Raw genomic sequence first — 19,828 nt, 5'->3', positions numbered from 1 at the left:
AGAAAAGACCAACGAGAGGCACAGAAACACAGTCACATGCCGCGCTGATTAAAGACCAAAGAAGAAGAGCTGGAGGGTTAAACGTCTCATTTTAGGTCTTGAGGTGAGAAAATCAACAAAGCTAGCATCCAATCAGCAACATCAACTTTCTCATTGTTCTTCAAAACAAGACAAAATTACAGCAGTCAGCCTGTGAGAGAGGAAATCAGACACAACAGCACGCTGCAGGTAACATCACAGGTAACATGGCAGAGAAACGGTCTCCGATTGGCCGGAATCGCTCAGCGACCAGCGGCTGAACGAACCTCAGGGAAACAAAAGCCAGCGAGCAGCGGCTCTTATACACCTGAAAACTGCAGACAGGTGAAGAGTGACACCTGACGACATCAGAGAGGAGGCTGAGGCCACGCCCCCTCCCGGTCAACATGGCAGACTTGAATATTAAAACAAACACATACAAACGTTACTTTTTCTACAGGTGAGTAATGACATCAGACCTCAACATCAGACAGAAACTCTGAGCTCAGCAGCAACAAAACACTTTGACTGAAATATCAAAGACTCCGACGTGTTCGCCGGGGTTCAGCACAGCGGTTCCACCGGAGGCGCTCTGACCTTCAGATGACGCTCTGTGCAGACGTGGATGAAGTATGAGCACATCACCCTCTGTTCAGCAGGTGGAGCTCCGTCTTCCTCCAGTGTCTCCAAATCTGTTCAGCTGCCGCGAAAGCTAAAAAAATCTGAGTTGTGAAGTTTGGTGGTTCAGCCCTGTTCCATGTTGTTCCACCTACGGTGACCACAGCAGAACTGAGGAACCGTTCTCTTCACATTTTGATCACCGCTGTGGTGCCTGATGTCATCTGTGTGTTATTTTTGACCATTTCTTGTATTCATGAAACTTTTGACCTTAATCAATAACTGCTGGTGCAGTCAGATCTCGGCCTGCCGCTCGTCCAGCGCTTCCTTTTAAACAGGCTTCTTTTGGTGGAGGCGATCGGACGGTTTGGAGCTCGTTAACAGTAATTAGTTCGTTTGTCCATTCCTCCATCTTTCACATCATCGTTTGATTTTTAGGTAGTTAGATTTTGTCTTTTTTCATTGTCGTCTGGGGGTAACAGGATGTTCCAGTTACCCTTGAAAAGTTTCAAGGCTTCTTTTGTCCCATGATGTTAACGCGGCTCACAAAGTGAAAACATACTCAAGACATTAAGTTACATCAACTGAGAAATCGGAGAAAACATTTTGTCATTTGTGAAAGTTTAAATTTGACTTAGATGTGTTACGAAGCCAACTGTTTGCAGCAAAACTACCAAAACAAAGCACTGTCAACATGAGAATATCGTGTTTACTTCAAGGAGCGTTTCATAAGGAACTTGTTTGATTGTGACTTTCATGAAAAAAAAAAAAGAAAAATCATGAAAGCGTCTGATCCTGTTAAAGACAAACTCAACACAAACTCTTAATAAAACATCTGTTACGAAAGAAGGAAAACTTTGGCACAGACTGAGTTTGTTCTCATTAATGTGAACGCGCCACAGAGGCTGCCATGTTGGGGAAAGTTACATCACTGTGCCAGGTCCCTCAGGTCAAAGGTCATTACAGCATGTCAACATGTCTGTCCCTGAGGCATCTTCACATTAGCTACAGTTTCCACTAATTCCCTTTGAAACAAATTACAGTCAGAGCTGTTACTGGTTTCACTGGTCCTCAGTGGGCAGAGGCTGATAATGACCTCCCTTCAGACCCCTCTGTGACACCTCAGGATGGACGGACGCTGAATGATGGTTTCTAAAGAAAGCAAACACCAAAGTTTTCTGAAGCATATCTGAGACTTTTTGGTCCTCTTTAATTTCAACAAATGTCTCCGTCCACCAACTCTGAGACAAGTGTAAAGACGTAACGATGAGTTTTACACGAAGGGGTACCGCCGCAGGCGAGGTCTGAGCTGTCCCAGTTCAAACAAACTGAGCGAATAAAGCATGAAGACCGTGAATCATGTGACTTCACCGTCACTCGTCTCTTCGGCGAAGAGCTGAAAACATCAGATGGATGAGGAGCGATGATGAGGAGGAGGTGACCTTTGTCACATGAACACATGAAACTAACAGAAATGTTTTCGTTTCACCTTTGACTGGAGCTCTTTGTCAGAGCCTTCGTAGCTGGTTCAAGAGATCCAGTTCAATCAGGTATTTGACTCATGTTAGTCAAGTTTCTGTGTCTGTGCACAAGCTTGGGCCTTCCTCACAGGTTGACAGACAAAACCTGAAGGATCACAAGAGGCAGGTTCATCAGACCAAGGTGGAGGTCCTAACAAGCACAGACCAGAAGCTGAAGGTGAAGCTCTGGACTTCAATGATTTGTACAAACTGCTGCTTGGTGGTCAGTGTTCATCCCACCTTCCTTGGAAAGGGGGACCTGTGAGTCTCCTGGAGACTTTTGACTGAGACACCACACGAAGACGATGACCTAAATTTTCCATTTGAGCATTTGCCAGCAGGGTTGTTCCACTGATGCTAGTTGGGCCTCCAGCTTCGAGGACTTCCAAACGCCTAAGCTGAATGAATCAGCATGACGAGCTCTGTTGTGGTAAATCTGGGTTTAAGCAAACAGCCCGAAAGACAATATCCTGAAATCTTGTATTCCGAGTTTCGACTCAGACTGAACAGAATGATGTCCTAACCAGTTATAGAGGTTGAGCTGACCCTTGTTGTGGCAGCCTTAGACTAGAGCTCCATTACCAGATACTACATCCATGTACTGGCTGCTGCTTCTCTGGGTCCAGGTCACAGTCACAGGAAGCTCAAATTCATCTACTGAAATGTCGAACGAAGAAGAAGAAGCAGAGTTTCAGCTCAGTCAGAAGCTGAAGGCTTAAACTGTCATTTCTGACCAACCATCATGTGGACTGTAAATAAGTTTAGGTAACCTGTCATGACGGTGAGAGGACATTACATTTCAAACTAGTCAAGCCTTGAAGTCTATCAGTGATCACTGTTTATTGTGAGTTTTGGTTGCTCATTGCGTCTGTTTAGCTTTTCAAACTCTGTATCAGTTCTTTGAATTAGTTTGTGCTCTGAACAGAACTATGAGCACTGGACGAGGGGAAACTTCCTGAGACGCCAGCCGCTCTTTAACTCTGAACACGTCCAAAATCTGCATCATATGGAGAAGTGCTACAGCAAATCCTGTCAAAGTGTTGACTTAAAGAAAAAACTAAATCAACTGACGTCTCTGACTCCACTGATGATGTTTGCTGGTAACTTCGAGTATGAAAAGGCATCAAATGAAACATTCAAGTCTTTGCGTTATAATGAGGTGTCCGAAAATACGCTAATGACCATGAACTATGCACCTGTCCGTCACAACAAAGGTGCACAGAAATAAAGTATTACAAAGTAAATGTAGTGTATTTGCTTGGCCTAAACTCTTAATGGAGCTGTGATGGAGCATTTTTAGGTTTATGTTTTGTCTCTTTTCATTTAAAACTTTGGCACAAAGTTTATTCATAGCTAATCTAAAACATCGACTTAGATCACTGTTTCAAGTCCCCGAGGTCAAAGGTCATTCAGCATGTCAACACGTTTGTCCCTGAGGAATCTTCACATTAGACACAGTTCCCACTAAATCCCTCAGAAGCAAATTACCGTCAGAGCCGTTAACCAGTGAGACCAATCAGGCCGAGTGGACCTCAGCGCTGGTTTCACTGGTCCACAGAGGCCTGACGACGATAATGACGTCCCCTCAGACCTCAGGACGGACACACACTGAAGTTAGTTCTGGATTTGTCCAACATCAACAGCACTCCCACTCCCAAAGGTCTCATCAGTCCATCAGAAGCTGTTTCTGAAGCATTTCTTCAGTTTTTGGTTCTCATACAACAGAATCTTCAGCACTGTTGTAAATATTTCAGATAAATATGACAAACCGTCAGCAGTCACTAAAGTGAGTCAATTCATGTTCAGCATAAACAGTCAAACAGTCAAACTGATCACATCTAGTTTCCATGAACTATCAAACAATCAGCTTTTATCTACGACTGTTAGACCTGAAGACCCCGAAAGAAAGACTCTGCAGAAGTTTTCTTCAGCATCACAGTGGTCCAGTCACCCAGTGCTCCATTGCTCCAGTGGTCCAGCGACCCAGTGTTCCAGTGGTCCACGGGTCCAGTGGTCCAGTGGTCCAGTGGTCCAGCGGTCCAGTGACCCAGTGGTCCAGTGATGGTGGATCACTGCTAACAGGAGCTGTTGTTTTCTGTCATCATATTGGTTCCTAAATAAATGGGATATGGACTGTCTTTATATAGTATATTTATACTGTATATATACTCACTCAAAGTGCTTTTACAACACAAGTCACTCATTCGTACAGGAGCTAAGCCACCTGCTCCTTGTGAGCGTCGTCCATTCACACACCGGTGGCAGCACAGCATCTTGGCCAAGGATACGTCGACATGTAGACTGCCGGGCGATCGAACCACCGACCTTCTGATACATGGATGACATCCTGAGCCTCAGCCGCAGGCCTAGACGTCGGTGTTAGCATGTCACCATCTATCGGATTACCTCGTTAACCCATGTGCTTATGTAATAGTCTCAGAATGAGCTCTCCATCTCAGAGTCCACCACATTGCACCACCAAGTTTCTACAGGAGCCCAGAATGGACAAACCAACCTCTGACTCTGCAGAGAGACCTTTGTGGAGTCTGAGGTGAGCGGTACCAGTTGGTTGCAATCTGCATCCTCACCACTAGATGGCACAGACTGGTCCTTTGACGGGTTTCCTGTCAATCAAAGCGTGCCGGGTGTTGACGATCAGCTGAAAAGGTACAAAAGGCCTCAGCTGTTGGGCAGAAGTGAGCGTGAGTCCGTCGGCACGCTGCAGTCAGTGACGCGGTGAGACGGTGAGTGCTGACTTCTTTTGTGGTCTTTCATTTGTTTCCACTGAAGCAGTTTTAGCTGAAGACCACAAACACAGTGTCACATGTCTGTCTTTTTGAGCACAGCAGATGATTTATTTTGGAAGTAAAAACTCTTTTTTAAAACAGCTGTTTCCTCATTTAAAGGAGTTATGATAAATTCAACTTTATCCTCTTTGTCTTACTTCATTCTTGATGCTTATGTGCATGTTGGAAGTTTGAAATATGTATATTTCATGATCACTGCAGTGTTGTACACTGTAATGATTACTGCCAACCTGCTGCTCATCGTGGTGATCTGTGTGAACAGAAGCCTACATGAGCCCATGTACCTGTTCCTGTGCAGCCTGTTTGTCAACGAGCTGTATGGGAGTTCAGGCCTGTTTCCGTTCCTTCTGCTTCAGATCCTCTCCGACATTCACACTGTTTCTGCTTCACTTTGCTTCCTGCAGATTTTCTGTTTGTACACGTATGTAAATGCCGAGTTTTGTAACTTGGCCGTCATGTCGTACGACAGGTATCTGGCCATCTGTTGTCCTCTGCAGTATAACACTCGGATGACGTCTCACAGGGTGTTAGTCTTTGTTGCTGTGGTCTGGTTGTATTCTTGTGTAAAATGTCTGATTACTTTGTCCTTGAACATCGGTCTGCCTCGTTGTGGAAACGTCCTGAACAGTTTGTATTGTCATAACTACCAGATAGTAAAACTGTCGTGTTCTGACATCGAAGCCAGAAACATTTATGGACTTTTTGCCACTGCTCTCTCCATTTTAGTCCCTCTGCTTCCGATCCTGTTCTCCTACATGAAGATCCTCAAAGTGTGTTTTTCTGGTTCCACGCAGACCAAACAGAAGGCCGTCAGTACCTGCACTCCTCACCTGGCGTCTGTCATTAACTTTTCTTTTGGCTGTTTCTTTGAAATAGTTCAGACCAGACTTGACATGAACGACGTGCCCACTATGCTTCGAATCATGCTGTCGTTGTATTTCTCAGTGCTGCAGCCGCTTCTGAATCCCATCATGTATGGACTGCAGATGTCCAAGATACGACAGACGTGTCGAGACGTGTTCTGTTATAAGATGCTGACCGTTCACAGAGACTCCGTGTGAAGGAAACTACATTTTCTATTTGTAATGTCTTCAATAAAAAGGTGCTTTTAAAAACTACGGAAGAGAAAACTTCTGTTTCAGGTAACGATGTGAAAAACTGTGTTGAAATAAAATTCCAGTAAATAATTTAAACATGTTGAGATCAAACAGATTCACTGACAAACGAACCTTCAACGGCTCAAACGGCGGAACAACAGATGTGATTCATGGATGAAGGTTAAAACCAGGCAAGTTCAAATGAACACACTGCTGTGTGTGTGTGTGTGTGTGTGTGTGTGTGTGTGTGTGTGTGTGTTTTGACTGTCATCTATGGAAGCGGTTTTATGTGCCACCATCACAAAGCTCAACCGTTCTTTGTGGTGAACGTAGATCAACTTTCTTTGCTGTTCCTTAAAAGTCTTCTTCAGAAATGTTCTTAAACTTAGACTTAGACTTAGACTTAGACTTTACTTTATTGATCCCAATTTGGGAAATTCTTTTGTCGCTGCAGGTTAAACATACACAGAAACATCAAATATATACAATAAAGATGAATAAGGATGAGAATAAAACTAAGAAAAAACAACGTTCAGAAAAAATATAAGTATATAGTTATATGATGTGTACTTCAATATATAATACATATTATATACTAATATAAGCAAATACAATATAACTAAGCATATAAAGAAAGATTAACAGCAGTTCGTAAAAAGAGAGCCAGAGCGATAAACTATGTCAAAATGGACTGTTCAAAACAAACTATGTTAAAAAGTCAGAAACATGTTTTGTGCCGCTCGTTACTCTGATGTTTAGTTACATGAATACATTCAGAAAACTGATCTGAAACAAAAGCATCCAACACCAACACCAGTCCTCTCAGCCTCTGCGTCCCAGTACGACCAGTCCTCTCAGCCTCTGCGTCCCAGTACGACCAGTCCTCTCAGCCTCTGCGTCCCAGTACGACCAGTCCTCTCAGCCTCTGCGTCCCAGTACGACCAGTCCTCTCAGCCTCTGCGTCCCAATACGACCAGTCCTCTCAGCCTCTGCGTCCCAGTACGACCAGTCCTCTCAGCCTCTGCGTCCCAGTACGACCAGTCCTCTCAGCCTCTGCGTCCCAATACGACCAGTCCTCTCAGCCTCTGCGTCCCAGTACCACCAGTCCTCTCAGCCTCTGTGTCCCAGTATGACCAGTGGAGGACCGACAGTGATCATTTTAGCATTTAGCCAAACCGGTTTGCACCTGTCACACAACATCTTGGGTGTGTTTGATTTGAGTCACTGTGCGTGCCCACCGGGTGGTGCATTAAGTCAAACTGACGTCGGTGATTTATTGAGGACACAGGCCACAGACAGGTAAGGGACGCTGACAGACAGGTTGGTCCACGTCCAGTAAACATAAAGACACAGGAACTGCTTAAATACCTGGAGGACTGATGAGGAAAGTGAGGACAGGTGAGCAGGTGGGCGGGGCAGTCAGGTGATGGGGAAGGGGGGGGGGTCCTCTGGTTGACAGGATGACAATGGCAGTGGTTTGAGGAGGTGGACGGAGGGACGGGGACAGTTAGACGATTCAGATTTTTAGACTTCATGTTGTCACTGTCTGTCTTCATACTGTCTCCTTCCTGCTGGTGCAGCCGAAGACACGCAGTCAGACATGGTGGACAAGAGTTTGTCCACATGTCAAACTCAGGGTGTAAAGACAGTACAGAGACAGCAGGTTGGACAGACTACAGATCTCTGAGGTAAATGAGCCATTCAGGACGTTGGTCCATCTGAATAAAACAGTGTCTTTAGTTTGGACATGTCTCTCTTCAAAGAAGTCAAGAATAAGGAGTTAAAGGCGGCTCAGTGACGTTTATGGAGCCGCCATGAAAAAACCCACGAGGTGACAACGACGGAAGAGAATCAAAGAGGGACGAGGAAGAAAAACGACTCCATCACTGCTTCACCTCAGAAGCCTTTTCCTCATCTACACACTGAGCAGAACAAACAGAAGGTCGTCTTTACATTTCAACACGTTCGCTGAAGACACTGAACCGACGACATCAGCGACCCGACGCCTTCCTCCAGCCGAACGAACCTGCCGGACGGGCGGCGGCGGCGGAGCTGAAGAGCAGGCGCTGACACCTGAGGCGTACTTTGGACGCGTTGAGTCCGTACATCACAGGGTTGAGGAGCGGCTGACACGTGAGAAAGTACAACGATAGAAGTATTCGGAGCGCGTCGGGTACGTGGCTCATGTTAAACCTGCTCTGCAGTATTTCAAAGGAAACTCCAAAAGAATAGTTGAGCAGGGAGGCCAGGTGAGGCGTGCAGGTACTGACGGCCTTCTGTCTGCTCTGCTGAGAACCACAAAAACACACTTTGAGAATCTGTGTGTAGGTGTAGAAGATCAGAGAACCTGGAACAGAGACCGTGAGAGACGCAGCGGTGAGTTCATACACGTTATTCACTCTGCTGTCGGAGCAGGACAGTCTGATGATGGCGTGGTTGTCACAGTAAACTTTGTTAATGACGTTTCCACACAGCTGTAACGAGGCGCTCAGCGACGTCGTCACCAAAACAGCAAAGAACGGAGGCAACCACGTCACGGCAATGAGCAGAGCAACCTTACTGGCTGTCATGTGTGAGTTATACTGCAGAGGACGACAGACGGCCAGATACCTGTCGTACGACATGACGGCCAAGTTACAAAACTCCACACTTCCATAAGAGTACAAAGAGAAAACCTGCAGGAAGCAAAGTGAAGCAGAAACAGCGTGAATGTCGGAGAGGATCTGAAGCAGAAGGAACGGAAACAAGCCTGAACTCCCATACAGCTCGTTGACAAACAGGCTGCACAGGAACAGGTACATGGGCTCATGTAAGCTTCTGTTCACACAGATCACCACGATGAGCAGCAGGTTGGTGCAAACTATAAGAATATATAACAACACGACAATCATGAAGAACAAGTACTTTAAAAGCCCAGAGTCAAAGTAGGCAGCAAGTATGAAATATGAAACCTGAGTGGAGTTCGTCATCATCACGGTAACAGACCGACGTCACAGTCCGTCACAGGATTACGAGAAGTTAAGATTCATGAAGCATCAGCGGTCGATGAAGTTCGTGAAGAGTCAGTGAAGAGTCAGTGAAAGTCAGCGCTCGCTCGCTCGCTCGCCGGACACCGACAGAAAGTCCATCGTGTCAATGGAAGTGCGACTCCCTCCCGACTGGACGGGAACTGTGCTCCTGCTGCTTTTAAACGTTTCCAGTCAGTGGACGCACACAGCGCCAAACGCCGGCCCTGACCCCCCCCCCCCCCCCCCCCCCAACAGGGATGTGGATGTAATCATTGAACCATTAGACCATATTCAGCGTGTTCTGAGTGAAAACATGACGATGAGGATGAGGATGATGACGATGATGATTTGTCTTTGTGTTTCTGTTAGCTGAGAAGAGAAGAGCAGCTCCTCATCCTCACAGTCCACCGTGCTTCATGCCACCGCAGGGAGGGCGAGGCCACGAGTACCGAGTCACTGCCAGACGCCAAATCTACAAACTGGACCTTTAAGCACGTAGAAGCAAATAAAATTCATGTATTTTTTAAAGGTGATGCTAATTTAATGTTTGTCAGTGAAATTTCCCCTCGCGGGACTAATAAAGGAATACTGAATTGAAGCCACACAAACATCATTTCCTCAACAGCATGAAGGAAAAACAGCGTGGCAACATATTTGACCTCAATCTGACTTTCTTTCATCGAGACAAACACGAGGCCCCGAAACACTCGCCAACCACACAACAACGCCAAAACAGACTGGAGTCACTGCACTGACACTTTAATCCACCATAAAGAAACAGTCGACAAAGCTTGCACGTTAGCTCTTAGCATTAGCTAATGCTAAAACTAGCTCCTGATCTTTCCTACACTATTTAAATAAAGCTCTTTGTTTTTCAGCGTTCTCAGTTTCCACTCGTCAGAATCCGCTTCAGTCGCCACGTTTGTGAAAACATGCATAGACTTTGACTTCAGTTACATTAAAATCAGACACATAAATGTATTAAATATTATAGATTTTAATCTAAATATTAAAAGTGATATTGACAGTCAATGTGCAAAACAAAACTGTAAATAATCAGAATAAAGTTTTTCTTAAACAATTTAAAGTGAAGCTCTGCAGTGCAGGATCTCCTCGTCTTAGAGATTAATGTTCGGCGTGTTGCAGAGAGCACTTTTTGGGGCAACGTGACAACGTTGAGTGACAGCGCCCTTGACCAACCAGAAGAAGCATCATTCTGAGAACAGAAGCAGGGTGACGACTCGTCACTTCCTGTCTCCTACCATCAGTGGTTTCTTTGAGTCATGGCTGTCGTGGTCTTTTCCTAAAACCAGCCATTGAAGGTGTTTTTGAGCCTAAACCTTAAAAACCAACAAAGACTTTCATGTCTGAAGCAGGAACGTCGTCCTGTCAGTAGAGGCATCGGTTTTGAAAACACGTACCAAAATGGCCAAACTATAGTCACCATTTTCACCCAACATGTGTGTCTTTGGACTGTCCAGAAACCAGAAATGAACCTGACGCAGACCCGCATTCAAACTCGAGACCTTTCTGCTGTGAGGTTACGGTTTCAACCTCGGCATCACTGTGATGGTGGAGTGGTACCCTGTTAAGATACAATTCCAGACTGCAGAGGTTCCACTGGTCCGTGACAAGGCTTGGGTAGTTCTCCAAGAAGTGGCAGATCTAGAAGTCCTTAAAGGTTTCATAAGTTATTAAAGAGGCCGTAGAAATGTTGGAAGAGGTCCTGAGGTTCTTTGAGGATGCTGCAAGGATCCTTGAGGACTTGAAGAGGTTCTCAAAGTGCTTGCAAAAAGGAATTTCTAGGAGGATGAGGGTGGTTCCAAGGGTCATGTCAACACGAAGAGATGTGCTCCTTCGTGGTCTTTGAAGGGGTTTAGTGGTCGGTGATGTGGCTGCTGCTGCTGCCCTTCAATCATTTCCAGGTGGCACTAAAAGAGAAGAGGTGGTCAAACAAGAGGTTCAACAGATACTCAGGGACGTTCCAGCAGTCTCTGAGGACTTCCAAGAGGTCATTTCATGAACTGTGCAGGTTCTACGTCCCACAATGCACCACTCAGCAGAAATGGAGGATCAGCTCACAGCAATGAGTGAAATACTCTCAACATCTGTAAACACTATTATGTAAATTTGACGGAGACGGTGTTTAATGTGAAACGGGGACAAAAGTAAAGTTCGATCGAGTGTTTTCATGATGAGACGTCTTTGAAAAGTGAATCTTCTTCGTGTTTCTGGACATTCGTACTGTGAAGTTCTCAAACTCCTGATAAAACATCTGTGGTGATACGAAAGAAAGAAAACTTGGCCACAAACTGAGTTTGTTGTCAGTTAATGTAAAAGCCCCACAGAGGCTGAGTCCCTGAGGTCAAAGGTCATTTGGCATGTCAACATGTTTGTCCCTGAGGAATCTTCACATTAGACACAGTTTCCACTAATTCCCTCTGAAGCAAATTACCGTCTGAGCCGTTAACCAGTGAGACCAATCAAGCTGGGCGGACCTCAGCGTTGGTTTCACTGGTCCACAGAGGCCTGAGGACGGTAATGACGTCCCCTCAGACCGCTCTGAGACGACACGCCTCAGGACAGACACACTTTGAATAACATGTTCCTGGCTCTGAAACTTTAATTTAAGTTTACGTTTGAGAGAATTCTGTAAGTTTGTTTGTTTTACTGGATCCAAAAAGACAAAAGGTGTCAGTACCTGCACACCTGAGCTCACCTCACCGCTGAGCGCCGACTTATGTAAAAAAAACATCAAACATTTTCATTCCACCGTAGTTTCTCACTTTCCTGCTGCTGGAACAACAAAGTCTGAGTCAAATGGAGGTCAGTTCATATTCAGTAATGAAAGCAACCTTCCCACCGTCACTCTGCTTCACCATCAGTTTATTTTCTTCATCTCACTCTGCAAACCGTCACCTTCACAATGGAACAACTGCAGATGTGTGAAAGTACCTGAACACTCGTATCGAATCATCTGACTTTAACTGAATTTAATAACAAAAACTCTACTGGTGCTTCTAACTGCACAAACTTCAAGACAAACAAACCTAATTTATGACTTTATTACTTTGCGTCTCAACCTGTAATGTCAGGTCAGCCATTTCCTGTCCTCCTGTGACCAATGAGAGGACGCTCAGCAGCAGGCCAGGTTCACCTTCACACAGAGATTCATTCACTGTAAATGTATCATGACGTGTGATGCCTTTTCAATATTCACCTCAGCTGCTATACGCACGAACTTAACACACAGCAGTTCATCATCAGATCAATAGAAAGAGTCAGAAACACATGAATAAACTCTTAAAGATCACCTGTCGCACACTGACACTTTTTCCAAGTTCACAAACTTTATTTCTGCTGCAGCGGAAACAAACACAATAAAAACAAGCACAGACGGAGAAGAACTCGTACAAACAGACGATGAGAAGGTGAACACATGAAGCACAGAGCTGCTGTACTCTGCTGAGCCGAGCAGGCCAATGATCCGAGGCCTGAGGGCCTGAGGGCCTGAGGGCCTGAGGGCCTGGAAGCCGGTGGCTCTTCTTACTCATCGGAGATGCTCACTGCTTCACTGATGAGTCCAAACTGCTCTGTGAGCTTCTGCAGCAGCAGGTGAAAAGTCCAAAACAACAATCTGTCGCCCTCGAGGTGCTTTTACATGAGGTTCAGTCATACAGCAGCGTCCTGCACCCCCTGCTGGTCCAACAAGCAAACTGCAGAGCGTCCAGGAGACGTTCAGTCCTGTCCAGCAGTTCTTTCTGAATCCTTTTTTCAAAGGACATCAGAACTGATGAGGTGAAGGTCTGATTTAACGCAGAGCCCTTTAGATCATTTCCATAAACTGTGGACAGAATGAAGAATCAAAAATACAGTAAGAAGTGATCAGGGTTCGTCATGCGACTGATCTTACAATGATTAAAAACATTCAGCACACTGAACAGAGAAGAGAGAGATGAAATGTCAATGGCAGCAGTTTCCTGGTTGAAGTCGACGACGCACATCTCGAATAATCTCATGTCCGACATGAAGCTTTCTAAAACTTGCTTTGTCGTCGGCCGGCCGTCGCTCTGATTCTGAACGTTATCACTCAGTGAGTTGGTCCGAGCCGCGGGACGGTGACACTGACCTCCACCCACGCTGTGCAGTCCAGGAAGCCCTGAGTGCAGGTGTAGCTTCACCTGCACACCAACACACCTTGTACAGTCTGGATGTCTAATTTCCTTCCTTCGCGCACACACACACACACACACACACACACACACACACACACACACACACACACACGCATTACACGAGAGGGGAGGCATTTCTTTCTCTTTTTCATTTCTGTAACACTGAACTGAACTAACCACACAGCAAACGTTTACATATGTTGTGGATTTTGGACATTTTCAGCCCATACAGCACTGGAGTAAACAGAGGCTGGCAGGTCAGAAAGTACAAGGATAATAAAATGGCCAACACATTCGGAAAACTGCTCACATCGAACCTGCTCTGCAACAACTGGAAACAGCAGCCGAAAGAGAAGTTGAGCAGTGAGGCCAGGTGAGGCGTGCAGGTACTGACGGCTTTCTGTCTCGTCTGCTTGGAGCCAGAAAAACACAACCTGAAAATCTTTATGTACGTGCAAACGATTAAAACGAGAGGCATGATGACCGCGATGAAAGCGTAAATGAGTCCGTAAACGTTGAGGAGGCTGGTGTCCGAGCAGGCCAGTTTGACCACAGCGTAGTTCCCACAGTAAACTCTGTTAATGATGTTCCCACACAGCTGCAGAGGCAGAGTCAAAGAAATCAAAGCGAATATGGTAAGAAAAGGGAAAAACCACGTTGCACCGACCAGCATGGCAACCTTTCTGGCTGTCATGTGGGTGTTATACTGCAGAGGATAACAGATGGCCAGATATCTGTCATAAGACATGACGGCTAAGTTCAAAAACTCTACAGTGACATAAGAGAAGACACAGAAAATCTGCAGGAAGCAAAAAGGAGCAGAAACAGTGTGAATGTCGGAGAGGATCTGAACCAGAAGGAACGGAAACAAGCCTGAACTCCCATACAGCTCGTTGACAAACAGGCTGCACAGGAACAGGTACATGGGCTCATGTAAGCTTCTGTTCACACAGATCACCACGATGAGCAGCAGGTTGATGCAAACTATAAGAATATATAGAGACATGATGAGGGTAAAGTATAAATACTTGAAGACACCAGCATCGACGTAGGCAGCAAGCATGAAATATGAAACCTGTGTGGAGTTCATCGCGATCCGTCTTCTGTGTTACAGATTTCTGAAAGTTCAAAGCTTCGCTTGTTTCGTCGTTTTGCAGCTAAAGTTCGAAACACACAAAGTATTCAATCAGCAAACAGGAAGGACGTCCGTTCTGCAGAAAACCACCTGACACATGAAACACTGCGCTGGACTGAGGAACGCTCGGGTAAGACATGGTGTGAATCCTACCAAACACCTGCTTCAGACACACCTGGAGTCCCTCTGAAACTCTGCTGCTTTTAAGTTTTGGAGCGCTGGACGCCCACAGCAGCAGCCTGACCTCATCACCAAACCACCTGCTGGCTCTGGTCTCTAATTGATGCCTGAAAAAACCATCAAGCAGAGAAAAGAGGCTCAGTGAAGGCAAACACAAAGAGAAAGAAATGATTCCCCTTTTATTTCTCTTGATTTCTGTCTTCATGTAAATGTCAGAATCAAATAAACACAGAACAGTGCAGCTACAGCCAAGTTCCTCCAGTCCGCTCACCAGTTTCTGTACACATGAATACAAAACTTAACTGTACACACACACACATACGTACACACATATGCATACACATATGTGTGTACGTATGTGTGTACATGTATAAATGTGTGTGTGTGTGTGTGTGTGTGTGTATACTGTATACACGTGTACACACTCTGTGAGCCACAGACGAATGGAGGAAGAGGAGCACTCAGCCACCCGTCACCAGTTCATTGCTCAGGCCTTTTCAGGGTCGCTGCTCCCTGAGTTGAAGGACCTGGCGCTCAAAAGGTGTCATCAGTCCATTGCCATTGCTGATTGGCCACCATGTGCTGGGGGGCACTACCTCCAACAGATCAGGCATCAAGGGTCTGCTGGAGCTCAGGCAGCCCCACAGGCTGGGAGTCAGGGGCTCCCTGTAAGCTCGGGGTCTGTCCGGCTGCCAGTGGAGGTCAAGGAAACGGGCCCATCAAGCCTTTACTCTTACAGTGCTGTGTTGTGAGGCCATGGGGGCAGACCCTGACAACCATGAAGCTGAGGTACACGTCAGAGTCTGACTGATCTGTGGATCCAGTCTGCTGATAGAGTCAGCTGTGTTTTCAGCGGCAGCTCAGGCAGAGATCTGCACTTCACTGGCAGTGAGTAAGAGAGGTCAGAGGTGATTTCTGCTTCCTCATCCACAGAAAGGGCGGGAAGGTCACAACAGGTCTGGGTCTGAGCTGGCACAAGTTTCTGATACTTGGTTTTTGTTCCCATCGGGTCAACCAGAGGTCATATAACCACCACAGCTGAGGTGCTCTATAAGGTATCTGCTGACATATTGATTATGTAGCATGAAGAGATCCATTTATTCAGGAAGCCATGGAAACACATGAGACTGGAAGTCACAGGGGGTCAGAAGTGATGTTTGAATACTGAAAATGTGCACTGAGCAGTGACCAAACTGTTTGACGGTTTCTAACCTTTATCGAGCATATTGTCTGTTACTACTCAGCTTGAGCAAACATCAGTGCAGCGTACACGATTCATATCTCCAAATAAAAACACGTTTCATGAATGTTTATTACTTTTTCATTTGTCGTTGTGGAAATACATTTCACACAGCGTGATAAGACAAAGTGCATTCATTTGAAATCATCACAGAAACGAATTCCTCTCATCAGATGGCAGCTAGTGAACGTAGACGTGCACCTCAATGCCAGCCGTCACACTTTAAACCAACACAGATGCATTTTCAGTCTCAGACAAACACTGAAATCTGTTGGATGGCCGTTACATCAGTGGCCTACATTTCAGCGCCAAGACAAGACTTTTACATATGATGCGGACTTTGGACATATTTAGTCCGTACAGTAAAGGGTTGAAAACCGGCTGGCATGTCAGCCAATACAAAGATAAAAAGATCCTCAGAACAACGGGCACATTGTTCATATCAAACCTGCTCTGCAGTATTTCAAAGCAAGCCCCACAGGAGAAGTTGAGCAGGGAGGCCAGGTGAGGTGTGCAGGTACTGACGGCTTTGTGTCGGGTCTGTCTACAACCTGAAAAACACACTCTGAGAATCTTCATGTACGTGTAAAAAATGAGCATTAGAGGACAAAAGATGGAGAGCGACGTGACAAACAGCCCATAGATGTTATTGATCGTCGTGTCTGAACACGCCAGTTTGACTATGGAGAAGTTGTCACAGTAAACTTTCTCAATAATGGTCCCACACAGCTGTAAGGACGTACTCAAGGACGTCATCACAATACACAGCAGTAACGGGCAACACCACGTCACCGCAATGAGGACGGCAATTTTCTTAAAGGTCATTCGTGTGTTATACTGCAGAGGACAACAGATGGCCAGGTATCTGTCATAAGACATGACGGCTAAATTGGCAAATTCCCCAGCGCCATAAGAGTACAAAGAGAAAACCTGTAGGAAGCAAAGTGAAGCAGAAACAGCGTGAATGTCGGAGAGGATCTGAACCAGAAGGAACGGAAACAAGCCTGAACTCCCATACAGCTCGTTGACAAACAGGCTGCACAGGAACAGGTACATGGGCTCATGTAAGCTTCTGTTCACACAGATCACCACGATGAGCAGCAGGTTGGCACAAACTATTAACACATATAAAGACATAAGAATCATAAAAAATAAGTATTTAAAGAGTCCGACGTCAAAGTAGGCACCAAGTGTGAAATATGAAACCTGAGTGGAGTTGATCATCATCGTCCTCCTTTTGCTTCATTAAGCCATCAGAACACTGTTCACAGGTGAAGTCTGTAGGACTCTGCAGCTAACACGTTGAACACACTTCACATATTCAGCCAAGGCAGGAAAGAAGATCATCATCAAGCAAACTATTCACGGATCCCGTATTTAAAGTCTCTAAAACACCAGCGCAAGACACCACTTAACAGTTTGTGACTGTATGAATCCTAACGTTCACCTGCTGACCTGCTGTCGTCAGGCTGAGCTGAAGCTCGCCGTCGGCCTCTTTTAACCTCTTCAGGTCCAGACACGCCTACAGCAGCAGACTGACCTCATCCATCTAACCCGCGTCACAGAAGTGGTGATTCAGTCAAATCTTAGAATCAGTTTGATAGATTGGTTAAATACACATTTCGAGGGACATACTCATGCCACTTTTTATCAGACCAAGTACTCACAGTTGGGTACTTAGTGAAACCCACTGCTGATAGGAGTTCTTAAATATAATATTACAGCTCCTTGAACAATTCAGCAGAACATTGTTTGCAGTTTTCTCTACTTTGGTCACTTATGGGGTCACTCCTCCTCCACCCACCTGCTCCCCTGACGGGAGTTAAACACCACACTGACGTAAAGAGACATCGGGTGCTGCAGTATCGAAGAAGTTTTCTGATTACGAGTAAGGTGGAGGTGCCACGGTGGAACAGGGGTAACACTGTAGCCTCACAGCTAGAAGGTCCGGGGGTTCGATTCCCGCCTAGGGCGCTGTGGGCACTGGGGGGCGTGTCCTCCACCATGCCTTCGGTGCTGCTGCCCTTTGTCTTGAGGCCTTTCTGTGTGGAGTTTGCATGTTCTCCCCGTGTTCACCTGGGGTATCCTCCACAAAAACCCCACTAAAAACATGCAAGAAGATCACCACCTGACCGAATGGTGACAACAAGGAACTGGGTCCCCGGGGGCTGCTGTCGGCCGGCAGCCCACAGCTCCTGGTCTGCCGCGGAGGAAGGACTTACCAGGATGGGTCAAACGCAGAGGAATAATTTCACCAAAAAGCATGACATGTGCATGTCGTGTGTGTTGTTGTGTTCACCGATGCATGGCATGTTGTGTGGTGATTAACAAAGTATCTTAAATCTTAAGTCTTAAATCTTAAATGCGCACAGTAGACAGTTGCTGTGGTAATCACGAAGTGAAAACTGAGCAAAGGAACACACCAGGGACAAAGGGCCAGACTACACCCAGCAGAACTGCTGGCCTTGACTGAGAGTCATGTCAGATGGTGAAGGGAACTCCTGGGCCCTTCCAGCATGTCCTCTGTGGAGGAGGCAAGGTTGGAGGTCAGAGTTCAAGGCACCAGAGATGGATGAAGATTTGCCCTGAGATGCTGAAAGCTTAGCTTATTGTTGGGCTGGTGACACTTCCTCTGTTTGTCAAGGAGGTTGGACCAGTGCCTGTGGACTGGCAGATGGACATGGAGGTCCCCAAGTGTGTAAGACATACTGCTGCTCCAATAAACTGGAATTACTGGCATGTTGTTGTATGTCTCTACCAACCAGTCGAGTTGCAGTTTATGTCTGTCTCGATCAGAGGTGGGGAACGTCTGGCCTCAGGGCCTTACGAGGCCTGTGAGACCGTTTGATCAGGCCCATGAGGAAATTAATAAATACAACAAAAAAAAAACAATAAAAAAAAAATCTCCAGACAGCGATTACCGTCACCAAAACAACATTAAATGGTAGTCTAACACATTCTTCTGAATGGTCCCTGAACGCAACACACCCGTAGTCGTTAACATCATGTGCATCATGACGACTGTCAAGAAAACAGGAAGCAGAGCTTTCCAAGCGTAATGGACAAACAATCTGTTTTCTGTTGAAGTTAAAGACAAACCAGTGTGTCTCAGTTTGTGAGGACGAGCTCTCTGATGATGAAGGTCAAACTGAAGAGTCATCACAGTTACAGACAGGATGAAGTGAACACTCTTCAGGAGTTTGATGCTCAACAAGCAGCTTTCACAGACCTCATCCTGACAGACAGTGTTCTGCAGCAGGTTTGTGCTAAGCTAACAGCTAAGAGGCCGAAACCTCCTTCAGAAGGAGAATTTGTGAAGGAGCTGAACCTCAAGCTGACCGACCAACCAAAACCTGGAGAGCAGCTGCGAGTAGCATCATCATCATCACCATCGGACGTGTCTCACCAAAGAGATCCGGTTCGGGCCGTTAGGTTGGTGTGATAAATGTGTTCAGTGGTTTAGTTTGGCCCTTGAAGGATGTCACAAACACTGTGATGGCCCCTGATCGGATAAAGTGTCCACACTCCAGGCGCAGACTAAAATCTCATCACTCCATCATTTTATCCTATGAGACGGACGGACAGATGTCTCATAAGTATGAATTCTTGAGTTATGGTCAAAAACTGGTTGTGTGAGGTCACAGTGACCTTTGACCTCCAAAATCTACTCAGTTCATCCATGAGTCCAAACGGACGCTTGTGCCGACTTTGAGGGAATTCCCTCAAGGGGTTCCTGAGATATCACATCCATGAGAATGGACCAACAGACAGACGGATGGACGGACGGACAGATGGACGGACAGATGGACGGGCGGACAACCAAAAAACCAAAGCACATAATGAACACTGAAAGTCAACCACAGCTGTGCAGCTCCACCCTCCTGAACACAACCATTGGTTCATTCCATTGGATAAACTGAACCACCACCGAACAAAACGCAGTGAGACACGTCGAGCGTCTCCTCGAGGACGCCATCTCACTGCGTCTGGTCTGGTTTGGGATGGTTGATCTGACAACGTCATCCCAAAC

General features: G+C 46.0%; 5 protein-coding genes across 5 annotated transcripts in view; 2 read left to right on the top strand and 3 right to left on the bottom strand.

The window, feature by feature from the left end:
- The window catches only part of rpl35a (ribosomal protein L35a), a 97,680-nt gene that overhangs the window by 12,117 nt on the left and 65,735 nt on the right, over positions 1-19,828 (top strand). The gene's annotated exons all lie outside the window — the stretch shown is intronic.
- LOC143323320 (olfactory receptor 10A3-like) lies at positions 5,068-7,230 on the top strand. The gene is made up of 2 exons (XM_076735131.1): positions 5,068-6,018; positions 6,901-7,230. The coding sequence occupies exons 1-2, from the start codon at positions 5,068-5,070 to the stop codon at positions 7,228-7,230; spliced, it is 1,281 nt and encodes a 426-aa protein (XP_076591246.1).
- On the bottom strand, positions 8,052-9,029 carry LOC143323319 (olfactory receptor 11A1-like). Its single transcript, XM_076735130.1, has one exon. The coding sequence runs from the start codon at positions 9,027-9,029 to the stop codon at positions 8,052-8,054; it is 978 nt and encodes a 325-aa protein (XP_076591245.1).
- Positions 13,416-14,333, bottom strand: LOC143323828 (olfactory receptor 11A1-like). Its single transcript, XM_076735937.1, has one exon. The coding sequence runs from the start codon at positions 14,331-14,333 to the stop codon at positions 13,416-13,418; it is 918 nt and encodes a 305-aa protein (XP_076592052.1).
- On the bottom strand, positions 16,081-17,025 carry LOC143323318 (olfactory receptor 10C1-like). Its single transcript, XM_076735128.1, has one exon. The coding sequence runs from the start codon at positions 17,023-17,025 to the stop codon at positions 16,081-16,083; it is 945 nt and encodes a 314-aa protein (XP_076591243.1).

Source organism: Chaetodon auriga, chromosome 7, assembly GCF_051107435.1.
Source record: "Chaetodon auriga isolate fChaAug3 chromosome 7, fChaAug3.hap1, whole genome shotgun sequence".
Classification (NCBI taxonomy): domain Eukaryota; kingdom Metazoa; phylum Chordata; class Actinopteri; order Chaetodontiformes; family Chaetodontidae; genus Chaetodon; species Chaetodon auriga.
This window is presented reverse-complemented; position numbering and strand designations above follow the sequence as displayed.